This window comes from Microcaecilia unicolor, chromosome 7 (assembly GCF_901765095.1).
Source record: "Microcaecilia unicolor chromosome 7, aMicUni1.1, whole genome shotgun sequence".
Classification (NCBI taxonomy): Eukaryota; Metazoa; Chordata; class Amphibia; order Gymnophiona; family Siphonopidae; genus Microcaecilia; species Microcaecilia unicolor.
Window position 1 is genome coordinate 2414614 of NC_044037.1, and position 26749 is coordinate 2441362.

General features: G+C 42.3%; 1 protein-coding gene across 1 annotated transcript in view; it reads left to right on the plus strand.

The window, feature by feature from the left end:
• The first annotated feature begins 6001 nt into the window (after positions 1-6001).
• SLC7A3 (solute carrier family 7 member 3) overlaps positions 6002-26749 on the plus strand; it is a 47459-nt gene continuing 26711 nt past the window's right edge. The window contains exons 1-4 of the mRNA XM_030209659.1: positions 6002-6365; positions 9553-9711; positions 10619-10790; positions 11027-11139. Of these exons, the coding sequence (XP_030065519.1) occupies positions 6002-6365; positions 9553-9711; positions 10619-10790; positions 11027-11139 (808 nt within the window). The remainder of the gene's footprint in view (positions 6366-9552; positions 9712-10618; positions 10791-11026; positions 11140-26749) is intronic.

Here is a 26749-nt window from a genome sequence, read left to right on the forward strand (position 1 = left end):
CTAGTATCTAATGCTTTAACCATGTGGCATAGTAGCTACCGAGAATCCCATGCAAATGTATCACAGTGAGCTCATTAGTATGATAATGAGCATTCAGCGCAATGCACAGAAAGGAGCACCTACCTTTTAACGAGCAGACTTTTCTGATGGGTCTGGAACTGTCCTTGCGTGAGGATGACTCTGCCCTTTTCCCACCAGCAGGAGCACAAACACTGCTCTCCGTTGATTTCACCGGTCCTGGAATCCTAGAGCCACAAGATTTCTTCAAACCACTTCCCCAGTTTAATCTTTGGTCTGTTACATGTCCTTCTTTTCAAACACTCCTTTGAAATGAGTTCTTTCTTTTCTTTGAACCCTCATTGTACCCTAGAAGCTAAAACGGAGAGCGCTGACTTCAAAGAAATACAGATACAGGCAGGGTCTAGTTCCAGGATTCTGCACACCCCCAGACAGGAGGTTCTGATCCTCGGATCCTGGAAACGGTGGCAAAGTGAACCCCGGATTTGGCAGGCAGAGGCTGGAGCAGGGACCGCAGAGTGTGTAGCAGCAGGACAAAATGATTCCTGGGTATGCGCAAAATATGGATGCTTACCAAGCAACCATTTTGCAGATGTGCTAGGTGCTTTCCCTAAAAGCTGTTTGCTGAAATTTGGTGCATCTCATTTACATGTGATTCCCTTTCAGCATTGGTCGCTATTTAGGAATTGGTAAGTTGAACTGTGGCTACCGTATTTAACAGTGACTTTTGAGCTTTGGGGCTCTTGCAGCTGGCGAGGCATGTGGATGGCTGTCTTACATGTACTAATTTGGACTTTTCCTTTGGGCTGTTGGCAACCTCTAATGTATTGAATGCAAATGCTACCCCTGCTGACCTTCCACAAATTCTTGCACTTTCAATTCTGCCAGACAAATACCTTACTGCTGTATATCCAAAATTTAGGTTTAGATGGGTCTGTTTTCAGTTTTGCAGTCTATACATGTGAATTATCAAAGCATTGATTTTGTTCCTGTACTTGTCATGGTATTGCATTGGAAAAGCTGGTAATATGTTGAAGCTCAGATTTTGTGTTGAGTGATATAAATGGGAGAGGATGTGGCTTTCGACACTTCATTTATCCTTTCCTTCTCTTCAATACTGCAATTACAGATTTTGCTTTGTACAAGACACTTTCCCTTTTTTTCCCTAAGGAACAGGGCTTTGCAATTTTCATGATAGAATAAGCCTTGAGATTTCTGCTCAGAATATGGAACTGTGAAGGTAAATCTAAAAATGGAAGGTAATGGGTCGTTCATTGCTGCTCTGCTGGTGTTTTAAGCAGCTCTGACCCTCATGACTGGAAGAGGATATTCTGCAATTTCTTAGCGGGCAATTAATCTGTGCTTACGTCAGTACTGGCAGAACTAAAGAGAAATGAATTGTAGAGTTTTTGTTACTTGTTTTCCCTTGATTTCTGGAATACCTGCATGAGTATTGCAAAATAGCAATTTCTTGTTCAGAAACTATTAATATATGCTGGGGCTTAGAGCAGAAAATTGGATGGCAGCTCGCAGAACCTGCTGGCAGGCTGTGGGAGCCTAATGGTTAGTGCAGTGGGCTGGGTTCAGTTCCTACTGCAGAACTACTACTACTTAACATTTCTAGAGCACTACTAGGATTACGCAGCGCTGTACAGTTTAACAAAGAAGGACAGTCCCTGCTCAAAGGAGCTTACAATCTAAAGGACAAAATGTCAAGTTGGGGCAGTCTAGATTTCCTGAATATTTTATTTTTTTGTTACATTTGTACCCCACGCTTTCCCACTCATGGCAGGCTCAATGCGGTGGGCAATGGAGGGTTAAGTGACTTGCCCAGAGTCACAAGGAGCTGCCTCTGCCAGGAATCAAACTCAGTTCCTCAGGACCAAAGTCCACCACCCTAACCACTAGGCCATTCCTCCACAATATGGTATGGTATGGTGGTTAGGTGCTGAAGGCGACATTGAAGAGGTGGGCTTTGAGCAAGGATTTGAAGATGCGCAGTGAGGGGGCCTGGCGAATGGGCTCAGGGAGTTTATTCCAAGCATGGGGTGAGGCGAGGCAGAAAGGGCAGAGCCTGGAGTTGGCGGTGGTAGAGAAGGGTACTGAGAGGAGGGATTTGTCCTGAAAGCAGAGGTTTCGGGTAGGGGCGTAAGGGGAGATGAGGGTAGAGAGGTAAGGAGGGGCTGCAGATTGAGTGCATTTGTAGGTGAGTAGGAGAAGCTGTATGCGGTACCTGATCGGAAGCCAGTGAAGTGATTTGAGGAGAGGGGTGATATGAGTGTACCGGTTCAGGCGGAAGATAAGACGTGCAGCAGAGTTCTGAACAGACTGAAGGGGGGCTAGGTGGCTAAGTGGGAGGCCAGTGAGGAGTAGGTTGCAGTAGTCAAGGCAAGAGGGAATGAGAGAGTGGATGAGAGTTCGGGTGGTGTGCTCAGAGAGGAAAGGGCGAATTTTGCTAATTTTGTAGAGGAAGAAGCGACAGGTCTTGGCTATCTGCTGGATATGTGCAGAGAAGGAGAGGGAGGAGTCGAAGATGACTCCAAGGTTGCGGGCAGATGAGACGGGGACGATGAGGGTGTTATCAACTGCAGCTCCTTGGGATTCTGGGCGTCACTTAACCCTCCATTCCCCCAGGTACGAAACTTGCTGCAGTAAAAAGGGTCCTGTGTTAGTGACAAGGCCCTTTTTACCGCAGCGGGTATAAAATGCTGAAAATAGCCATGTGAGGGGGAGCATTTACCATCACCCATTGAAGTGGCATTAAGGGCTCCCGTTCTGATGTACATAGCGCTGCCCGATTACCGCCGGGTTAGCGCAACACTAAAAATGACAGCCCTATTTTCCCCAGCGTAGAAAATGGCATTGCGCTAGGGCTGGAACTACCGCCAGCACCGGCTCCAGATTAGCAAGTGCTAAGTCCGTGTTGGGCTTTGTAAAAGGGTCCCTTAGATTGTGAGCCCACTAGGGACAGGAAAAAGTACCTACATATAATATATGTAAAGTGGAAATCAACGAAGCAGATCAGTAGTAAACGTAAACAAATTTTATTAATAAACTAACATATAGAGTATACTGCCCGACACAGGCTGTGTTTCGCCCAGCAGGGCTGCGTCAGGGGCTATAAAAAATTAAATAAAGCATACAAACAAATTAAAAACAAATATGTAGATGGAATATGTTAAAACCAATATCAACTGAAAGTACAATAACACCATGACAAAAAACATATATATATATAAAAACCCTTATAAGTATACAAAAATATATAAAATATACATATTATAAAATCAAAACATATATATGTATCTCTCTATATATGTACTTCTCAATAGGTTACCAGTAGATAAATAAATTAACAAATCATATCAAATGAAATCTAAATCAGTGTATCAAACAGACGAATGAATGCATCCATATCTCTCAACGGACTAGAACTAAAAACTTGTAAAATCCAAAAAGAATAGAATGCATAACGAAGAACATAAGACATAAGTAATCGTATAAAAAAATTGATATAACATGTCTCTCAAATGCATACAAAAATACATAAATAAATCATTCCATACATATAGAAATAATTAACCACTAGATAAATAAATTAATAAATATTTTATTTTTATTTATTTATTGCATTTGTACCCCCACATTATCCCACCTTTTTGCAGGCTCAATGTGGCTTACAGAGTGTTATTATGATATAGTCATTACATGATCTTAAATACAGTCGGTAATAAGCTAAAGGTAGATGAGGATTTAAATGGAAAGGTGATAGGTAAGGTCGTGTGAGAGGTGTTTTTGAAGCACTTGTGTGGTTTAGGAGGGATTAGTTTCATTAGGATGTCTTTTGTAGGCTTTGTTGAAGAGATGTGTCTTCAAAGATTTGCGAAAGCTGGTTAAGTTGTCCATGGTTTTCAGGGCCATGGGTAGTGCGTTCCATATCTTTGTGCTTTTGTACGCAAAGGTAGTAGCATATGCCTGTTTGTATTTAATTCCTTTACAGCTGGGGAAGTTCAGATGGAGGAATTTGCGGGCTGATCTTTTGGCGTTTCTGGGCGGTAAGTCCACTAGGTTTAATATGTAGAGTGGGGCATCTGCATGAATGATTTTGTGTACGGTCGTACAGATCTTGAACTCAATTTGTTCCTTGAGCGGGAGCCAGTGTAGTTTCTCTCTTAGGGGCTTCGCACTTTCATATTTAGTTTTTCCAAAAATGAGTCGGGCTGCGGTGTTCTGGGCTGTTTGGAGTTTTTTAATGGTCTGTTCTTTACAACCTGCGTACAGAGCGTTGCAGTAGTCCAGGTGACTTATCACTAATGACTGTACTAGGGTGCAGAAGATATTTATTGGGAAAAAAGGTTTTATTCTTTTGAGTTTCCACATCGAGTAGAACATTTTTTTCGTTGTATTCTTCACATGGGTGTCAAGTGTGAGGTTTCGGTCAATAGTGACTCCAAGAATTTTCAGATTTTCAGAAATGGGAAGTGTGCAGTATGGTGTGGTTATGTTGGGGTAGTTGTTTGTATTATATGTCAAACAGATTAATACATCCATATCTCTCAATAACTCTCAATAGACTAGAACTAAAAATTTTGTCCATAACTCATATAAAATCCATAATAAAGAACATTTTTTTCCTTCAGTTTTCATGGCTATATTATTTTTCATTATTTTCTTTCAGTAACCATTACTGGAACACACACTCATTAGAAGGTATTTATAGTAAGGATCACTGAGTAGGTAGGTGTCCTATCTTTTGTCTCTGTTTTTAAGTATTTTTATATGTATGGAAATAATTTGCTATTTATGTATTTTTGTATACATTTAAGAGAGATGTTTTATCAATTATTTTTATAAGTATATTTATGTCTTATGTTCTTTATTATGGATTTCATATGAGTTATGTACAAAGTTTTTAGTTCTAGTCTATTGAGAGTTATTGAGAGATATGGATGTATTAATCTGTTTGATATATTTATTAATTTATTTATCTAGTGGTTAATTATTTCTATATGTATGGAATGATTTGTTATTTGTGTATTTTTGTATGCCTTTGAGAGGCATGTTATATCAATTTTTTTATACGATTACTTATGTCTTATGTTCTTCGTTATGCATTCTATTCTTTTTGGATTTTACAAGTTTTTAGTTCTAGTCCATTGAGAGATATGGATGCATTCATCTGTTTGATACATTGATTTAGATTTCCTTTGATATGATTTGTAAATTTTTTTATCTAGTGGTAACTTATTGATATATTTATGTTTTGTTTTTATAGTATGTATATTTTATATATTTTTGTATACTTATAAGGGTTTTATATATATATATATATATATATATATATATATATGTGTGTGTTTGTCATGGTGTTATTGTACTTTCAGTTGATATTGGTTTCAACACATTCCTTCTATATATTTGTTTTTAATTTGTTTGTATGTTTTATTTAATTTTTATAGCCCCTGACGCAGCCCTGCTGGGCGAAACATGGCCTGTGTCGGGCAGTATACTCTATATTCTATTTTATTACTAAAAATTTTTTATGTTTACTACTGATCTGCTTCGTTGATTTCCACTTTGTAGTTTGCGGATTGTTTGCCTTGCTATATGTAAACCACTTTGGTTGTATCCACAGAAAGGTGGTATATGAAATCCATGACCCATGACCCTTTCAGACTTTGGGCAGACTGGGGATTCCCTGTGGCATAATTGACCTGGTGCCCCTCCTCCTCACCACTACTTGTCTTAATTTTTTCCCCACACATTATTGTTAAAATAAGCAGGCACGGTGCCCTGACACGTTAGAGTTCTGGCTTCCTAATACGTGCTGCTATTGGATGCATTGAAGTGTCAGGATGACATGGCACTAGATTGGTAACACTGTCTTCATACCTTTTGTTATTTGTTTTTAAAATATAAAATCTCTTTTTTTTTTTTTCAATCTCTTCAACAGACTAAAGGTAATTTTGAACTCTATCAGAAAATGGATAAGTTCTCCAGATTTGGAAAGAAGCTGATTCGCACAAGAGCTGTGGACCTCAGCACAGAGAGCAGTGTATTTGCCCGCTGTCTTACCACCTTGGACCTCATTTCTCTGGGGGTCGGCAGCACTCTAGGAGCTGGGGTCTATGTCCTGGCAGGAGAAGTGGCAAAGGATACGACAGGACCCTCCATTGTTCTGTCTTTCTTCATTGCTGCCTTTTCTTCTGTGCTGGCCGGACTCTGCTATGCAGAGTTTGGCGCCAGAGTCCCCAGAGCTGGCTCTGCCTATCTGTACAGCTATGTTACGGTGGGAGAAATCTGGGCTTTTACCACGGGTTGGAACCTTATACTCTCCTATGTTTTAGGTAAGTGATCTTTTATCTTGGAGGTGCTGTGAGTATACTACAGTCTGCAGTTTAGTTTCAGTTTGGGTCACTCCTTTCTGCAGGAAAATCGTTCTTGATGTATCGTAAATGTAATTCATCAAATAAAAAACAACAAAGCAGTGGAATCAAATGCTACTTCCAGCTGAACTGATATGCATTATGCATATCAGTTCAGTTGGAAGTAGCAGAAAAGTGGAACTAGATTTTTGGAATAACTGTTCTCATCTCACTACTAGTGTATATGATATACTGATATACACTTTTGATAGTTTGTACCCCTGACGCAGCCTGAGGGCGAAACGTGGCCACGTCGGGTATTATTCCAAATAAATGCATTTGATTCCACTGCTTTGTTGTTTTTTATCTACTGTTTTGTAAGCACTTGTGTGCCTTTTTGTTTTTTTGGTATACATCAAATAAAGAAAGCATCAATATAAAATTAAAATAAACAAATCAAAATCAGTAACCTGCATTCTGGAAATATATTTCTAATGCATTTTATTAGGTTTGAATTGAAATTGCTGTGTTGCAAATGGATTAATGCAAATCAGAGGAGGCAACTTTTCAAAACTTTTTGGGGTGCTAAGCTCAGTGGAATTAACCCCTTCCTGGACACATACAAGGAATTTTCTCAGTATTGGGGGTGCTCAAGCACTCACAGCACCCACAGAGCCATCTTGTATGCTCTGAAGTCTCCTGTTGTGGGTGTCTATCACTCCAGCATGAGAAATGAAATGCAGGACTTGGGAGGAGGAGCAGAGGAGTACTAGGAACGTGGCGCATGGAAGTTCACTGCTTGCTTTGCTCTCTGCCGGCACCACAAGCAATCTTCAGCCTTATGAGCTGACACTTCTGTTGCAGATCTTGCAATATTAAAAGCTCCTTAAGGTGCTGTTATAGAAGAGCAATGGGCTGTTGTGGGATGAGCTCAGCTGCTGCAGGGGGAAAGACAAGCAATGGAGATGGCTCTGAAGGAGTGAGGAATGAGTTGTTCTTGGGGAAGTGACGTGGAGGGGGATAAGTCAGGAGGACAGAGGGCATGTGATGAAAATCCCCCCCCCCCCCATTGGCATAAGAACATAAGAATTGCAATATTGGGTCAGACCAAGGCTCTAGGCCCATAGCGAGCGTTTGAGCAAGGGATGGCGCTTCATTCGTGAAGAGAGCTGATGAGCTCAAGCATGGACAATATTAGCCAGAGACAGTTCCCCAGATGTGGTGGACTCAAAAGCAACACCACAATAGTAGAAGTTTGAAGAATTCAATCTCGTACAAATTACAGATTACAAGCAACGCTATTATGCCTTAGATGTCCAGTAAGACCAAGCCCCCCTCCTAAATTGTGTGCTTTAAAAGCATTCTTTGCACGTGACATTCCAGAGAAATTGAAACAAATCATCATGATTCTGGGCTAACTAAACACACAGTAGGAAATCATCAGGACCCAATGGCTATCCCCTCCAGAGTTCTGAAATTGTAGACTTGCTATCATAAGTCTGCTACTGTACTTGAGGACTGGAGGATGGCCAATGAAATGACAACTTTTAAAAAGGGCTTAGGGTGATCCAGAAAACTAAACACTGGTGCACTTGATTTGGGCGATTGCTAAAATGCTGGAAGCTATTGTTAAAAACAAATCCCCAAATATTCAGTCAGTGGTAGTCAGTGGTTTTTTAAAACACTGACCGTGGCCAGCTAGAGTAGCCCACAATATTCAGTTCCGGGCCATGTCTGGGCACCGGCACTGAATATTGAGGGCTATATGTGGGTGGGCTGTCTACTGGAGCCTAATGAGTGTCCTGGCTGATATTCAGCCGAGGCCCACATAACTCAGTTATGCAGCCCTGGCTGAATAAGAGCTGTAACTCGCATAACAATCTGGTGCTTCTGAAGTCCCCCCAATCCCCTTCACGGCCCCCCAAATAGCCTGCCATCCCTCCTATCCCCCCCAGGTCAAGGAAGCCCCCACCCCTTGGTCTATGGATGTCGTTGGGGGCTCCTGCCCCTTTGTGGTGGGCCTCTGCATAATGGCTGCCGCAACCCCCACAGACCACCAGGGACATCAGGTTAGCTGACCTCAGAGTGGGGGTTGGATGGGGGGCAGGAGCACTTTCAGTCTAGCGAGCTGGATGAGAGGATAGGAGGGATGGGAAGGGGATCGGGGGACTTTAGATCGCCAGATTGTTATGTGGGTTGCGGCTGATATTCATTACCAGGGCCTACATAGCTAGGCGGGTTAATTTTAGGATAGTTCTTGAGCTGCTTAGCTATGCAGGTGCTGGCACTGAGTATTGCTGGCACCTGCATAACCCCCAGCTCCTCCCCAGTGCCGCCCCTGACCTGCGCACTTCTGTGGAGATAGCGGCACTCTCCAGTTAAGTTCCACTGAATATCCCCACTTAGGCAGCACGAAGTGATTTAAGCAGGCAGGAGAGACTCTTGCTCCCGTAAACCGCTCTGAAAATCGGCCGGAAAATTACTAGACATATTTTCATTCCATTGATTAAAATGTATATTCTGCCTTTATCCAGGGTGGACTACAAATAAACATATACAGTCAATGTAATACATCAAAACTATAACAGCACAAATACCCATAATACTGTTCACTCCTCATGCTTTCAACCTACACAGAGTGCAGATCAATCACCAAGTCCAGAAGCCCTAAGCGTTGGATAAACGTGACTTAATGGGAGGGAACCAGCATGGATTTAGCAAAGAGAAGTTAAGTCAATTCCACAGTATGACACAGTTGAAAATTGCATGAAGGGAAAGGCATTCATGTTTAATGCTTATTCAAAGTTTCAAAGAATTCTATTGTAATAGTAAATACGCATTAAACAACATGCATGATTTTCTTTTTACGCAAGCTGAGCAATTTTCAAGTGGGTCATTTCCATGGGTAAAACACTGCCTAATGGCAAGACAGAACTTTTTGCTAAGTTCATGCTAGTTCCTTCCCATTAAGCCATGTTTGCCCTCAAAAAGACTGGGATGGCAGAGGGAGGAAGACCATGAATAGCCCAGTAGGCAGGTACAAATGAGCTGAGTGGATCCAGGATGGGGGCAGGGGGCAGGGGGCAGATGGTCTGGTTTTTATTTGCATTTCAGTGGGTGGTGGTGGTTTGAGTTGTATTCAGCATCTTCTGTTTCTCTTGTGCTTTAGGTACAGCCAGCGTAGCACGAGCCTGGAGTTCTACGTTTGACAATCTTATTGAAAACAGAATTTCTGATTACTTCAGAGCTCATGTTTCCATCAAAATAGAGAATGTTTTCGCTGAATATCCAGATTTCTTTGCTTTATTGATTGTTGTTCTGCTTACAGGTGAGAACACAAACTCCTTAACGGTGCTCGGGGCCAACGTTGATGGTAGTGTGTCTTCTTAAATGACACGAGAAGGCATTGCAGAAGTATTTAGTACTATTCAGAATTTGTATATGTCCTTGGCTCCTGTGTGGTGATTCTCTGTCGGTATTGTTTCCCCGGTGGCAGTGAGGGGGTGTTACCAGGAATTACTTCACAAAGAGTGAACAGCCACTGGCAAAACAGCAGGATGAGCAACCCAAAAGAAAGATTCAAGTTAAGAGTATAATTAGCAAAATGCCCCGGTGAGACTAATGAGGCTCATGTTATTTATTGTAAATTGTTTTTTATTGAAATTTCAAACTCATCCCATTAATGATAGGCAATGGACTGTCACAACGTAGAGCATTATAAAGAATACAGAATAGTCCTGTAATACTTGAGAAAACAAATAACATCCAAACTAATCCCTCCCCTTCAACCCCACCTTCCCCTTTCCCCGCCTATCCTCTCTGGTCTTGTCTCATGACGTCCTTGTACCAGTGTGTCCGGGGCTGAACCTCCAAGTCATTTATCAGGGGCTTATGTTATTTAATACTCATTAAATCATGTTAATACATGTTAATACTAACACACACTAGTAGATGAGGCCCTTAAATTGTAAACCCTCTTGAGCAGAGAAATAACTACTGTATGTACCTGCAAATTGACTTGGATTAGGAAAGGCTAGTAATCAAATCTAAAATTCAAATCTGAATGTGCTGCGCTAGGGATTTGGGGATGGGGTGACAGTGCCTGAGTCTGTCTGATGAGAGGGAAGAAAAACTGTTGTGGTTGGACTGGTGGGGGTGGGGTGGAGGAACTTCAGTATTTTCAGTTCTTCATCTGGTGATAGTATATTGAGACTTCTCTCTCTTGATCTTCTCAGCACCTCTTGCCTTTGGCGTCAGCGAGTCTGCTTTGATAAATAAAATCTTCACTGCTGTGAACCTGCTGGTCTTGTGCTTTGTCATCCTGGCTGGTTTTGTGAAGGGTCACATCAAGAACTGGTGCCTAACAGAGGAGGACTATGCAAATGCTACTTCGAATGTCTCAGTCAGGTATGGTTGCCATTGCTTCTAGGGTTTGAGCAGCCCAGTGATGGCTTTGGTCTGTTCGTTTTGTGTTGCTGATTCTGTCTCTGCAGTTGCATGTTGTAGTGGAGAATAGGCCTGATCTTGTTTGGCAAGGTAGTGGGGCCTGGTCTTGGGAGGTCAGGACTGTGGCACAAGACGCATGTCTGTCCTGATGCTTTCTGCGATCACGTTACAATAATAAGGTCCCATTCTTCTTACAGCTTGGGCCAGTTTGGGTCAGGCGGCTTCATTCCTTTTGGATTTGGGGGCATCGTTGCTGGAGCAGCTACTTGCTTTTATGCATTCGTAGGATTTGACTGTATTGCTACAACAGGTAAGCAAATAGATAAACAAGAAAGCTCTAAGAAAACTTATGTAGAACAGAGGCTGTTTAGAGCAGGAAGAACTTAAGGAATGGCCATTATTTCCATTTTCTCTGCTTTCTGTGATCCCCTCCTTTTGCTTCCTCGCAGCTAAAGATCCCCTTTCCTAGCCATGGATTTCTTCCATTTCAGTGCAGTTTTTGTCCGCCACCACTTTCTTTCTTCTATGTAGTCACCATCCCATCTCTGAAAAAAAAATGTCTGTTATTTCTGAGTGGTAGCCTCATATGACCCCTTGTCCTGGAGCTTCTTTTCCTCTTCATAATGGATTTGGATCTGGATCTTTGATCTATTTCTTGCCTTTCCAAATCTAAGTTCGAGGTGAGTTACATTCAGCTTTTCCACCAACAAGCAGGATTGAGTCAGGCACACAAGTGTGTGACCTCATCCAGTGGTGCTGGCATAAACAGCTGCCCCAGTCATAACTAAGTTACTGGAATCTATAAGTCTTTCTGATGCTTCCATTTCTGAAGTTCCTTCTCTAGGGGATGCAATGCTGAAGGGGATTAGGAAGCCTACCAAGGCTTTCCCTGTACATCAGGCCATTCAGGCCTTCGTTTCTGGGAAATGGGATTCTCTTGATGCAGGGCTATGACCAAAAAGGAAAAGTTAAAGCTACCTAAGGTGGATGTTGTTACAGCTGGTACCAAGAAAATCACTATTTAATGGAAGGTGGCTCTGCGATGAAAGATATCCAAGATCGAAACTTGGAGTTTCCTTTAAAGTAGGCTTTTGGGGTGGAAGGATTGGTTCTTAATGCTGATAATTGTAATTTCTATGCCTCTAGGGAATGTTTTTGTTGGTCCAACAGTCTCAAGAGGGATCTGCTGTAGAGAAGCCAGAGGCTCCTAGGTTGTCCGCTCATTTGGAGGCAGGTTTGGTTTATGTAGCTTGTGCTCTGTATATCCTTGTCACGTCTTCAGCCAGGAGTATGGCTTCTCAGTTTTGGTTAGGCACCTTTTATGGATACTTAATTGGTCTGTGGACACAGCTCTACTTTGTAGGCTTCTTTTCAAGAGTAAACTGCTCTTTGGTGAGGATTTAGAAGAGTTGGCTAAAGATCTGAGAGATTCTAAATCCCACTGATTACCTGAGGACAAACCTATTTACTGTGGTAGCTAAATCAAAATTCTATCATGTTAAGTGCTACCATCCTGGATGGCCAAGTTGCTTTAAATGTTCTCGGTAGCAGTCTCTTAATCTTTCCTTTTGAGTTGACAGGAAATGCAAGGACAGGGATCTAGACCCACCTACAGTTACAGTTAATTCACTTATAGCCTGTCGTTCCCATATAAATAGTTCACAGCGGATTATAGCAAGATTCTAGAACACAATAGTCTAGGAAATTACATAGTATGATTACAAGATGTATTTGAACCTAAACAGTATCATAAGAGAAAAATAGATAATAAAAGTATCTGCAATCAATTATTTCTTAGTCACATATATCTAAAATGACGCCTTTAAACCTTTCTTAAACATATCAGTGCTTTTTTTGTGCCGGTACACACCAGTACGGCGTAATAGCACCTTTTTTGTGAGGTCCAGTTCATCTGCCCGCTCCCTTCCGTTCATGCACCCGTGCTCCCTGCGTTGAAATCTTTTGTTTACCTGAAGTCGCGGTGAACCGGCAGTGAAAGCAGGCAGGCAGGCTCGCCTCCTCGTCGCTTCCCTTCCCTCTCAGCGTACCACCTTCCTCTGATGTAATTTCCTTTCTGCGAGGGCGGGACGCACTGAGAGAGAAGGGAAGCGACGAGGAGGCGAGCCTGCCTGCCTGCTGCTTTCACTGCCGGTTCGCCGTGACTTCAGGTAAACAGAAGATTTCAACGCAGAGAGCACGGGTGCATGAACGGAAAGTCGGGGAGCTGAGGACGGACAGGTGGGACTGGGGTTTGAACAATCTCAGGGGCAGGTGGAGGCTGGGGTGAGTCAGTGGACATGGAAGGGAGGGGCAGGATAGGGGGCAAAATAGAATCGCTGGACATGGAGGGGAGGACAGGGGAGAGAGGAGAATCGCTGGACATGGATGGGAGGGGAGGGCGGGGAGAGAGGAGAATTGCTGGACATGGATAGGAGGGGAGGGCAGGGTAGTGAGGAGAATCGCTGGACATGGATGGCAGGGGAGGACAGGGGGCAGAGGAGAATCGCTGGACATGGATGAGAGGGGAGGGCAGGGGAGAGAGGAGACATACTGGACATGGATGGGAGGGGAGGTCAGCGAAGAGAGATTCGCTGGACATGGATGGAAGGGGAGGGGAGGGGAGAGAGGAGAATCGCTGGACATGGATAGGAGGGGAGGGAAGGGGAGAGAGGAGAATCACTGGACATGGATGGCAGGGGAGGACAGGGGATAGAGGAGAATCGCTGGACATGGGAGGGGAGGGCAGGGGAGAGAAGACAACTACTACTACTACTTGTCATCTCTAAAGCGCTACTAGATGTACTAGAGACATGCTGGACATGGATGGAGGGGAGGGAAGACAGGAAGGAGATGCACATGGATGGGAGGGGAGGGCTGGAAATAAATGGAGAGAAGAGCAGGAGATAGAGGAGAATTGCTGGACATGGATGGATGGAGGGGTTAGCGGGGAGAGAGGAGAAATGCTGGAAGGAGGAGGGGGGGGGAGAGAAATATTGCTTTATATGGATACAGGGGAGGGAAGAGAGAGGAGAAATGCTGGACATGGATGGAGGAGAGAGGAGAAGTACTGGACATGGATGGAGGGGAGGAAAGAAAAATGAAGAAGATGCACATGGATGGAGATGAGGGAAAGGGAAGAGAGGAGAAAAACTGCACATGGATGGAGAAAATAGGCAAAAGCTGGATCCACGTTGTACCTCCTCCAGTCAATTCCACAGAGGAGCACCCAGCTTTTACTTATGGATGTAGGGCAAGAATTGAAGAAGAAAGGAGGAAAGTAAAGAAATAAACGGAAAGGAAGCCCTGGAAATGGAGTTAAGGGAACAGTTAGAGAGCAGCAGAATCAGAGACTGGGACCAATATGGATAGAAAAAGAAAGTCTCCAGACAACAAAGGTAGAAAAAAATCATTTTTTAAAAATACCTGCAAGAAAATTTGAAAATGCCTCAAGAACTTATTCCTCCTATAAATAAAACTTATTATCTTCCGACAAGCTCAGGTGGAAAAGAAGGAAAGAAAGAAGGTTTGGATGGTATAGACTTTAACAATCTGTCTGAAATTCTAGAACAATCTATTGAAATAGTTCCGCAAAGAGCCACCCTTCTGGTCTCGCTGGTATTTGAACAAGACCTCAATGCAATATTAAAATTATACTTTAAATTTTCAAAGGTTCCTTTTTATGGAACAAAAATATGGATATTTCCAGATGTTACTAAAGTAACCCAAGAGCGTAGAAAATTATTTCTGGCATTGAAACAGGATGTTCTTAAATTGGGTGGCTCATTTTTGTTAGTCTATCCTTGCAAATGCCTGGTCAGGTTTAGTGGGATAAAGTATGTATTTTATGACTCAGAACAGCTAAAATCCTTTCTGGATATGAAACAGCTTAATGTAGAATTAGTTAAATGATACGTGATGAATTACACACATAAACCGCATTTTCTATATTTGTGTTAACATACCTGTATATAACTCCACTAAGCTGTAATTCCCCCCTTAACTTGAGGTCTAAGGAAGCATGTATAACTTTTCCTTTTGCTTAATTTTTTTTTATGCTTGTATTATGCTGTTTTTCTGTAACAAGTGATATGCTTGTAAGAAATTGAGAAATCTTATAAATAAATAAATAAATAAAGAAAAAATCATTTTATTTTCATTTTAGTGTTTGAAATATGTCCAATTTGAGAATTTACATCTGCTGTCTTATTTTGCACTGGGTATACTGGAGCTGTAACAGCTTACAGAAATTATTTATAATGAAAAAAAAAATCACATTATTTTTTTCTCCTATACTACGGTAGTATAATATTTTCAACGATGTCTGTTTATATGCGCCAGAGCTGTGGCTAATGTGGGTGTGGCTATCGTAGGGGTGGAGTCATATGTGGTGACCCCACCCATAATGAGTATGGCACCTTTTTTTTTTTTTTACAAAAAAAGCACTGCATAATATAATTAGTGATATTTCCAAACTTTAGCAGCTTGAAAGGCAAACAGATAATTAAAACATTTTTTTGAAGTAATACCCCGGGGACTCGGGAAATCAAATAATGCCAACTTTTGATAGTTATATAAATAACTCAGCAATGAGTAATGCACAAGCGAAATCATATATAAAATGGAACTTGTCCAAATGCAGTTTTCCTCTTGTCTCAAGGTCCTCTCCTTAATGGGTTGGTTGCCTTTTTACATGAGGGACATCGGAAAGGTTTAGCTCTTGATTCTCTAAAAATTCAAGTTATAGCCCCTGCTTGTTATAGAGGTCATGCACAAAGAATATCCTTAGCTTCTCATCATTTTCTAAAAGGTGTGACCCATTTTAGACCATTAGAGCAGCCCAAATTTTCCTGAATGGAATCTGAATTTGGTTTTGTGAGTCTGGGTTTGCTGCTTTTTGAGCCTTTGAAGAAAGCAGTGCTTAAAGATCTTACTCTTAATATGGTTCCCCGTGTTGCCATTTCTTCAGCTCAAAGAATTTGGACTAAGTGCTTTCTTGTAAGGACCCCTTTTTATGCTTTACCAGTGCTGGGGTTTCTCTTCAATCAGTTCCTTCTTCCTATAGTGGTTTCTCAGTTTAATATCAATCAGGTGATTTCTTTTCCCATGTTTAGGAAAGAGAATTTGGAGGAGGATTTTATAGTTATCCAGTTGCTAGATGTCTGTCCGATTCTCTGTAGGTACTTAGAAGTTACTAATGAGTTCAGGAATTCAGACATGTTGGTTGTTCTCTTTGGTGACATTTTTCAGAAGTTCCGTGGCCTCTAAAGCTACTGTTGCATACTGGCTTGAAGAGACAATTTCTTCTGCTTAAGGGCAGAACAGTGGCGTACCAAGAGGGGGGCGGTGGGGGCGGTCCACCCCGGGTGCATGCCGCTGGGGGGGTGCCGCGGCGCACGCCTGTCAGCTGAGTTCGCTGACTTTGCTAACTTCGCTGCAGCTCCCTCTGCCCTGGAACAGGTTACTTCCTGTTCCGGCCGGGGCAGAGGGAGCTGCAGCAAAGTCAGCGAACTCAGCTGACAGGTGCTTGCCGCGGCACCCCCCCCAAGCAGCGTGCACCGGGGGGGCCGCGCTGCACCTGGGGGGGCGCATCGGCGCTCCGCCCCGGGTGTCATGCCAGCTAGGATCGCCACTGGGGCAGAATGCTGTCAAGGAGCCTAGAGCGCACTGTGTTAGAGCAGTTGCAACTTCTGGGCTGAGCTTCATGCTGTTCTGGAATATATTTGTAGGGCTGCAACTTGGTCCTCTCTTCTTCAGACCTTCATGCACTGTCACCTGGACTTAGTTGCCAGGGAAATGGCAGTCTTTGGGGTTCTTAGAGCAGGAGTTTCTGTTTCTTTCCCATTGATTCTAGACTGGTTTGTTGTGGATAAATGGAAAGAGAAAATGTGTTCTTATCTGTTAATTTTCTTTCCTCGAGTACCATCAGGTCAGTCCAGTCTTACCTCCCTTTTGTTCTGTTTGTTCACGTTTCTGATGAAAAGAGAAGTTTGAACTTTTTGCTGAAGTTTTAGAGTTTTCAGTTTCATCTAGAACCTTGAATACTTCCCTTCTGTGGGGAAGATAAAGAAGTAGACCTCATTGCTTTGTAAAATCAAGCAAACTGGAAAGCTTGGTCTGCATGGGGCCCGTTATAGGGCAGAGCTCACAAGTGATTTGTCTCTGTCCATCTACTGGTAGATAAGCACAACTCACTGGTTCTGGACTGATGTGATGGGACTCAAGAAAAAAGTTAGCAGATACGAACACATTCTATAATCCTGCATTTGAGGTGCAGAAATCCAAGGGAGCAGAATCCAATAGGATAGCAAGATACTGATGCCTTGGAGACCAACTTCTGCCTTGGGACACTAATCACCCATATAACATTAAACCTACTATTTATACATTTGAAGGTTCACAATTATGTCATCATTTAGTGGAACAGCTTGAGTAGCAAAACTTTTCTCAGATACAAACATTAGGATGAGTTTTGGCTTGGTAAGTGTGCTAAAGGAACCTTTCTTAAATGAAAACTAAGCAACACTGAAAATACCTTTGCAATATAAAATAACTTGACCAGGAAGGCATATATAAATATCCAGGGGAAAGTACAACTATGTACCCATCACTGAGAGAAAAGATTGGCAATGCGATGAAACTACAGTGTAGTAAAATTAAAACAAATCAGAGAAAATTTTTCTTCACCCAACGTGTAATTAAACTCTGGAATTTGTTGCCGGAGAAAGTGGTGAAGGCAGTTAGCTTAGCAGAGTTTAAAAAGGGGTTGGACGGTTTCCTAAAGGACAAGTCCATAAACCGCTACTAAACGGACTTGGAAAAATCCAAAATTCCAGGAAGAACATGTATAGAATGTTTGTACGTTTGGGAAGCTTGCCAGGTGCCATTGGCCTGGATTGGCCGCTGTCGTGGACAGGATGCTGGGCTCGATGGACCCTTGGTCTTTTCCCAGTATGGCATTACTTATGTACTTATGTACTTATAGGAGCCTGAAACTGATACTGAAAACTGCTGTAATAGCACAGAATAAGATATAAGCTGCCATTCAGCTTACAATTCTCATACTTTCTTGCAGAGATTGAACAAAAACTTCAGCAATCATAAGTAGATCAAAACAGAAATGGTTAAGGAGAGGTGAACTGAAATCTAAAACTGAGACTTGGACAAAACCACAGACGAGATGGGTCACAGCTAAAATGGTCAAATGAACAAATGCAAATTCTATGGCTCAAAGTTGGAAACATTGCTCAACTGCTGAGCAAGATGTAAATAGTAACAACAAACATAGTTTGAAATAAGCCATTATTAAAATGGCCTTGGGGAAAATCCACTGCTTATTTCTAGGATAAGCAGCACAAAATTTATTGTATTGTTTTGAGATCTTGCCAGGTAATTGTAACCTGGATTGACCAGTGTTGGAAACAAGTTGCTGGGCTTGATGGACCTTCAGCCTGTCCCAGTATGGCAATACTTATGTTCTTAAGATTGTGTTGGAGGCAAAAAACACATAGTAAAAGCTTTTTTAGGTATATTAGAAGCAAGAAGCTGGCAAAAGAATCAGTTGGACTGCTAAATGACCGAGGGGTAAAAAGGACACTCGGAGAAGACAAAGCCATAGTGGAGAGATTAAATTCATTCTTTGCTTCGGTCTTCACCAAGGAAGATGTGGGAGAGATACCCATGCCAGAAATGGTATTTAAAGCTGATGAGTCAGAGAAACTGAATCAGCACTGAGACGGTCTTAACCACCCTGATGATGAAATTCAGAAGCATAATATGCCAAGAACAAAACATATTACTACTACAATTCGACATGTCAAGTGCGTTTGACCTCATAGGCCACACCACACTAACGACACTGCTAGACAACATAGGAATCAGCGGTACAATGGCAACATGGTTCAGTGGCTTCCTTAAGATCAGATCCTACATTGTAAAGATGTCCAACCAAACATCAGCCTCATGGATCTCTGAGTGTGGGGTACCACAGGGATCGCCAGCATCACCAATACTGTTCAATGTAATGATGGCGCCACTCAGAAAAAAACTGGAATTAATGGGTTTCATCCCATTTATATATGCAGACGACATTACCATCTTCATACCTTTCCTAAACAATATCACAAACATACAGAACAAAATTAAAAAAGGATTGGACCTCATGGAAGAATTGGACCTCAAACTCAAAACCAAATTCCTAGTACTATCCAGCCCATACAACCCCAAATCCTACCAAAAATTCATAATCAACCAACAAACAAGCGATTCTTCTGTCCACCAGCCACCCAGGTATCTACATGCCTAATAATTGAATCACCAACTACAACAACCATCTTAAACCTTCCCTCCTAAGTAGCAGCAGTCCCAGTACAGATCCCTGTGGCACTTCACCATTCACCTTCCTTCATTGAAAAAAATGGCCATTTAACCCTCTGTTTTCTGTCCAATAACCAATTCCTAATCTACACCAGAACGTCTTCTTCCCATGATTCTTTAATTTTCTCAGGAGTCTCTCATGAGGAACTTTGTCAGAATCTTTCTGAAAATCTAGATACACTACATCAACCGGCTCAACTTTATCCATATGTTTATTCACGCCTTCAAAGAAATGAAGCAAATTAGGGAGGGGAGACTTCCCTTGGCTGAATCCATACGGATTCTGTCCCATTGATTTATGTTCGTCTATGATTCCATAATTTCATTCTTTATAATAATTTCCATTATTTTGCCCGGCACTGAAGTCAGGCTTACCAGTCTGTAATTTCCTGGATCAACCCTGGAACCCTTTTTAAAAATCTATGTTACATTGGCCACCCGCCAATCTTCAGCTGCTATGGATGATTTTAACAATGGATTGATGCAGGATAGTGAATCCTGTGGGACATAGTTCAGCCAGTGGGACTAGTATTTGCTGATGACAACATGAATAACAAAATGTTTATTGGCTGATGTGGCATTCACTAGGCCCAAATTTCCATGTAGTGGGCTGTTAGTTGTAGGGGGTTACTTGATGGTGAGAGGCAGATGTTTGTGTAGGTTTAGATAGGTGTTTTGCCTCTTGTGTCCTTTAGTTGGATGGGGAGGTTATTGTTTCTTCTTCCCCAAATTATCGGGATGTATGAATATCTTTGGTTTACTGGGCCAAACTACATTCTTGTTGTTCTCTTAGGCGTAAGTCTAGTAGCGCTATAGAAATGTTTAATAGTAGTAGTAGTAGTAGCTTCTGTAGCTGGCATCATAATTGTTGCAGTTGTCTGGGTCTTGCCGAGTCTGAATAAGTGGAACCGACGTTTTAGCCATTGTGCTTTGGCTTTCTTCATACCTTGAAGAAAGCCACAACACAGTGGTTGAAATGTCAGTTCCACTTACTCAGCCATGATAAGACCCAGACAACTGCAACAATCACATTCTTGTTGTTTAAGATTACAGAGCACTAAGTTTAGATAAATTAAGTTGTGATTTGAAATCTTCTCTGTTCATTATCATTAAATTGTGATCTGAGGAGGCGTAAAGTTGTTGTTTGAATTTAGATAAGAGATGACATTCTTTATGATTAGATAAGGATGCCTCTTTGGTATAATTTACCTAGAAGAAAATGTCTTTTATATATTTTTTACATATTTCCTCTTAACTATGTTATCTCTTCTCTTAATCTTGTAAGCTTTTTGATTTGGCTGTATTGCATGACAAGTGTATTCTTGTTAATAATTTGAATAAATAAATATATATATATTTAAAAAAAGATTACCGAGCTCTTTAGCTATTTAATATAACAAAAAGCCAGTTTGTCTTTGGCAGCAATTAACAGTAGATGCTTGATGAAAGTCTGAGTCTGTTTGAAGTGTCTGCTTCCTAGGAAGTTAATTCTCCAGTGAACGGGTAGTCAGTCAGCCCTGTAGAACTGCTTATTCATCCACAGTAGAGGATAATTTCTATCTATATTTTATGCTTTTTAACCTTGAAACAAGGTAAAATAGTTTTAAAAAGCCAGCATCTAATAACTATCAAGGCACTTCTGTTTGATAGAGATGTAAATCAAAAGACTATATACAAATCAATGTATTAGAAATACACTGAGATCATGACCAAGACAGATCTGTGGAGTATGGAGAGGTTATGATTACACCCTCCCCCCCACCCATTAAAAAGCTCATTCCTCATTGTCCCTCCAAACCAGTCAGACGCACAGGTTTGTTGTTCTGTCTTGCGAGCAGATGGAGACTGAGACCCACTGACTTGATGATGTCACGCTATAAGTATCCTGTGCACCACCTAACTAGTCAGTATTTCTCAGTCTCCAGGAGATGGAAGGTGAGTGCTCTGTGCAACCTTGATTGGTCTAGTAGGCTAGGGAATATCTTTATCCAGGATTGGGATGATTCCCTAGAGAAAAAAACTTTCTAAAAGGTTGGACTGGCCTGTTTACTCTTGAGGGTATCTAACCCTGTTGTCTGTGTCCGTTCCCTCCCCCTCAGGAGGTTACTGCCTTAGAGCAAGCTTGATCTGGCTGTGCCTTGGCTCTCTCCCCTACCTTTGAGGTGGGGACCCTTTTAAGCATAGGCAGTCGGTGGCCCAACTGTTTGGGGAGGCTAAAGGGGGCAGAGTTAGGGTTGGTGCCAAGGGTGGGGCTTATATCCAAAATTGTCTGACAACACACAGAAAAAAAAAATAAGTAAAAGTAAAATAGTCACAATTACTAACTTTTATTAAATTTAGATATTAGATATATATCTTATGTCAAAGAATAAAGTGGTTGTTCAAAGCATATATTAACCAATGTATACTATTCAAAAAATGTTATCAATTATTAAACACTGCTATTTCCATCCATGGAAAATCCCAAAATGAAATGGTCACATTAGTGAAGTAACATTATGCATGAAAAGGCAGCACTGTAAATATTACACCGGGCAGACCCTAATACACCAATATACCACCAATACGGAAAACACAGCCTGTCAACAATATGACACAAGGGATCATAATATCACAATTCCTAATGTACAGCCACAAAACAAGGTGGATAGTGTTCATAATGAACTCCTTTTATTAACGACCAGATAGAGATAAGAATTTTCAATTTCGGCACAGTATAAGTCATCACAAGAACAAAATATAAGAAAACCAATGGACTGCATTAGGGGCTTAAAACCCATTTAGTTATGTTTAAACAAAAGAGATCTGCATGAAACAAAATATTTACTTTTATTTTAACTTATAAAATGTCACTCTTTCTCTGCCCCAATCCAAAATTGCCCCATTGTCTTGCCCCCCACCAGCATCCAACATTGCCCCTATGTCTCCCCATCTCTCTCTCCTCCCTTCAACATCCAGCATCATCACCCCGTCCCCTCACCAGTCTCCTGTTCAACAGAAAGCAATAAGAGGCCCAAATACTCCTTACCACTTGCTTGCTCGATCTGCTGACTCCCTCCCTGGCTCGGTTGGTGTCGGTCACTGATTGAAAAGAGCCGCCACGTGCTGCAACACTCAGTCACAGCCAGGCTCTGATGCGGGAAAGGCAGCAGGCAGGAAATGAGTTACAGGTGGGAGGTTCACTGAAGGCGACGAAACAGTGTGACAAGGCGGTGGCCGTAGCTAGAAGGTTGGAGAAAGGAGAAGAAAGGAGGTGTTGATGCCCCTGTATAAGTCGTTGGTGAGGCCCCACCTGGAGTATTGTGTTCAGTTTTGGAGGCCGTATCTTGCTAAGGATGTAAAAAAATTGAAGTGATGCAAAGAAAAGCTACGAGAATGGTATGGGATTTGCGTTACAAGACGTATGAGGAGAGACTTGCTGACCTGAACATGTATACTCTGGAGGAAAGGAGAAACAGGGGTGATATGATACAGACGTTCAAATATTTGAAAGGTATTAATCCGCAAACGATCCTTTTCCAGAGATGGGAAGGCGGTAGAAGTAGAGGACATGAAATAAGACTGAAGGGGGGCAGACTCAAGAAAAATGTCAGGAAGTATTTTTTCACGGAGAGAGTGGTGGATACTTGGAATGCCCTCCCGCGGGAGGTGGTGGAGATGAAAACGGTAACGGACTTCAAACATGCGTGGGATAAACATAAAGGAATCCTGTTCAGAAGGAATGGATCCTCAGGAGCTTAGCTGAGATTGGGTGGCAGAGCCGGTGGTGGGAGGTGGGGCTGGTGGTTGGGAGGCGGGGCTAGTGCTGGGCAGACTTATACGGTCTGTGCCCTGAAAATGACAGATACAAATCAAGGTCAGGTATACACAAAAAGTAGCACATATGAGTTTATCTTGTTGGGCAGACTGTATGAACCGTGCAGGTCTTTTTCTGCCGTCGGCAGGCAGCTGGTAAGAAAAGAAATGAGCCGGGGGGGGGGGGGGGGGGGGGGGGGGAGGGGCGCCAGCGCCAGTGTTGGTGGGTAGAAAAAAAGTACAATTTTGTTCCTGCCCTGAATTAGAGGAGAAGGCAGGGGAAGCAGGTCACGGTTCCTCCCCAAGCCTCTTATACGGGGTGCCTATGCTTTTTACATAAGTATTGCCATACTGGGACAGACCAAAGGCCCATCAAGCCCAGCATCATGTTTCCAACAGTGGCTAATGATAAGTACAAGATCACAAAACAGTACAATACATTTTATGTTTCTTATCCTAGAAATAAGCAGTGGATTTTCCCAAGTCTTTGAGTGCCTAAGGGACAAAGATCACCATAAGAGAAAAGTGTTGTCTGTCTGCTGAAGCAGCCTGGGACAGTGCTAAGATTTGGAGCTGGAAAGCATCAGTCCCTAGGCCCAAGAGGCATAACAGATTTGAATACAGAGCAACCAGCTTTCAGGAACAGCATCACTCTCTAGGCCTGCATGAGAGACACAGTAATAGGTTTCCAATGTGTTTGCCATGTTAAGTCTACATTAAAAATAATAAATAGAGGTCACGTGACGCCATGGTGCAGGGCTGACGCTGGAAAGCTAGGCTCCGCGCACATTCACCCGGAAATCAGATAATTTGACTTACCCAAGGAGCGAAACGCCACATTTTTACTCATAATCGGTGGGAGAGCGATTGGCGAGTGGAGATCGAGTGGAGAAACATAGAATGGCAGCGAAATCGGTGAGGAGAGAGCGAGACAAATCGAAACTACCAGAAAACAAGATGGCCGACCAGCGAGATCCTGGAGAATTTGCGGTGGGATCCGCATGGCTGACGGAAATCACGGCCGAGGTTACAGCGGCGGTCAAAGCTGCACTGGACAAAAAACTTCAGCAATTGCTCGATCGGACGGAGGAAGCTCATGAGCGTATTGATAGTATAAATATGGAGCTAGATGAAGGTTTACAGCGGATTTCAGAGATGGAGGAGACGGTAGGGGCGCAGAAAGAGATCAACAAGAAATTGGAGCGGAGAGTACAGGATCTGGAGACAAAGATCGATGATATGGAGAATAGGAGCAGGCGAAATAACCTGCGTCTGGTTGGGCTTCCAGAATCGCTCATGGATAAAGATCTGCCTACCTTTTTGGAGGATTGGCTGCCGAAATCGTTGCACTTAGAGGACAAATTACAGAGTTTTTGTATTGAAAGGGCTCATAGAGTTGGGCCTCCGAGACAGCATGAGAACAGGCCGCGAGTAGTCATACTAAAATCTCTGAACTTTCGACATAAACAACATATTCTGGAAGCGATAAGAGGAGGCAATACCCTCACCTACCAAGATAGGAAGATCCTATGTTTTCAGGATTATTCCCAGCAGGTGCAGGCGAGGAGGAAGTCCTTCGCACCTATATGTACGGACCTTTTCAATAGAAAAATAAAATTTGCGCTCCTATATCCGGCTAAGCTGCGCCTCACGATCAATGGAATCACCAAATTTTTTGACACAGTTGAAGCAGCTAAAGCATACATTCAACAACATGGGGGTGAATAGACCCTCTAAGAGGAAGGATATAATTACAGAAGCTTTTTCTGGAGCTTTACAGGACAGAGGTTTAATTGAAACTATTTTGCTATGGAAAACCACCCGTGGGAAACATTATGATCTCTCAAAGATTGAACATTGGATGATGAAAACAGAGATTTAATTAGACATGCTCAATGCTTGAATATATGGGATCTTATTAACGATACAATACATAGATGACAATAGGGGAAACAGACATGGACTGTGGAATATAATATGGAATTTCAAGGTCGTACGAGCATTGAGAGGCGGAATGCAAATAAGGCTGAAAGATCACACAGAACTGAACCACAGCACAGTATGCTGAACTATTGAAAGGTGGTTGCAACAGAAGATGATCAAAGACTGGTATATGAAAAGTGACCTGTTAATTTGTAAATGAGTAGGTCGTTAGGACTGAGAAGAGTTGGAGGGGTAAATGATAACTGCAGGGTGAATGCAGGTGTTAATAAGTGACTAGTTCTTTGAACAGGAGGGAGGGAGGGAGGATTTGAAGGATGGGAGATGGGAGGGAGGGAGGGGGGGGATGGGAGATAGGGAGACATATAGAACTTGGCTAACAGATTCTCAATTAGATACATGGAGTCAGAAGAGAAATATGAGTGAGTTGAATGATGAGCGGCTGCTTGAACAAATAGTAGGAGTGGTGCTGCTGGGACACCATGACTGCCCTTATGTGGATGTGGAATATTGGTTGATGCATGAGCGAGATTTAGGAGACTGATGGGATTAAGGATATACTCCTGGAATGTGGGAGGTATCACATCTCCCATTAAGAGAAAGAAAATATTACATAGTCTCAAAAGAAAAGAGCAGATATAGCACTCCTCCAGGAGACACATCTATCGTCTCAGGAGCATCTTAAGCTCAAAACCTGGTGGGTGGGGACAGTATTGGAGACCCCTGCGGTGGGGAAGAAGGCTGGGGTAGTGATATTGTTCCATAAATCACTCCAGGTTGAGGTGGGGCAGTTGTGTATTGATTCTGAAGGGAGATACATTCTGGCACAGGTCAAGGTGAATAACACAGCCTACCTCATTAGTAACATATATGCCCCTAATGTGTACAGTAAGAAATTCTTCCATACTCTCATAAGCAAGATGCAGCAGTTTAATGTTTCGAAGAAGATAATTGGGGGTGATTTCAATGTAGTAGCAGATCCCACCATGGATAAATCACATAATGTAGCAGGTGCGAGAGGGGAGATGGATAAAGGTATCAATTTGATATGTGGAGCTCTGGGAGTGGTTGATGTGTGGAGGGTTCTTAACCCAAATACCAAAGATTATACACACTATTCTAGAGCTCACCACACGCAATCACGAATAGACTACATACTGATAGATGAAGACAGCTTTGCAGATATCATGGAGGCAGCAATTGATCCTACGATAATATCGGATCATGCGGCAATATCTATTGAATTTAAAGATCTGAATTCACAAAGCAGACAGCTTAGATGGATATTTCCCTTGGATCTGTATTATGATCAGGATTTCAGACCATATATTAGGAGAAAATGGGAGGAATATGCACTGTACAATGCAGCTCATACTGATACACCAATATTGTACTGGGAGGCTGGGAAGGCTGTGTTAAGAGGAGAGATTATAGCATACAGTGTCAGAAAGAAAAAACAGAGAGATCGGGAGATCATTAGATTGGGGGAACAGTTGGTGCAATTGAGGAGGGCATATGGACAAGGGGCAGCAAATCATATCCGAGAGCAATTGTTAGCCACTCAGGTAAATTTAAATGAACTGCTACATCAGCGAGCCAGTAAATCTATTGAATATTATAGATATCAATTGCATAGATTTGGAAATAAACCAGGGAAGATGATGGCAGGGCTGGTGAGGAAGGCGAAGGGGCAGAGGAGAGTGCTGGCGGTCAAGACACAGAGGGGGAACCTAGTACATGATGATACAGAGATACGAGAAGTATTTAAAGATTATTATGCTAGGCTATATGCCAAAAAAGACGAAGACGAT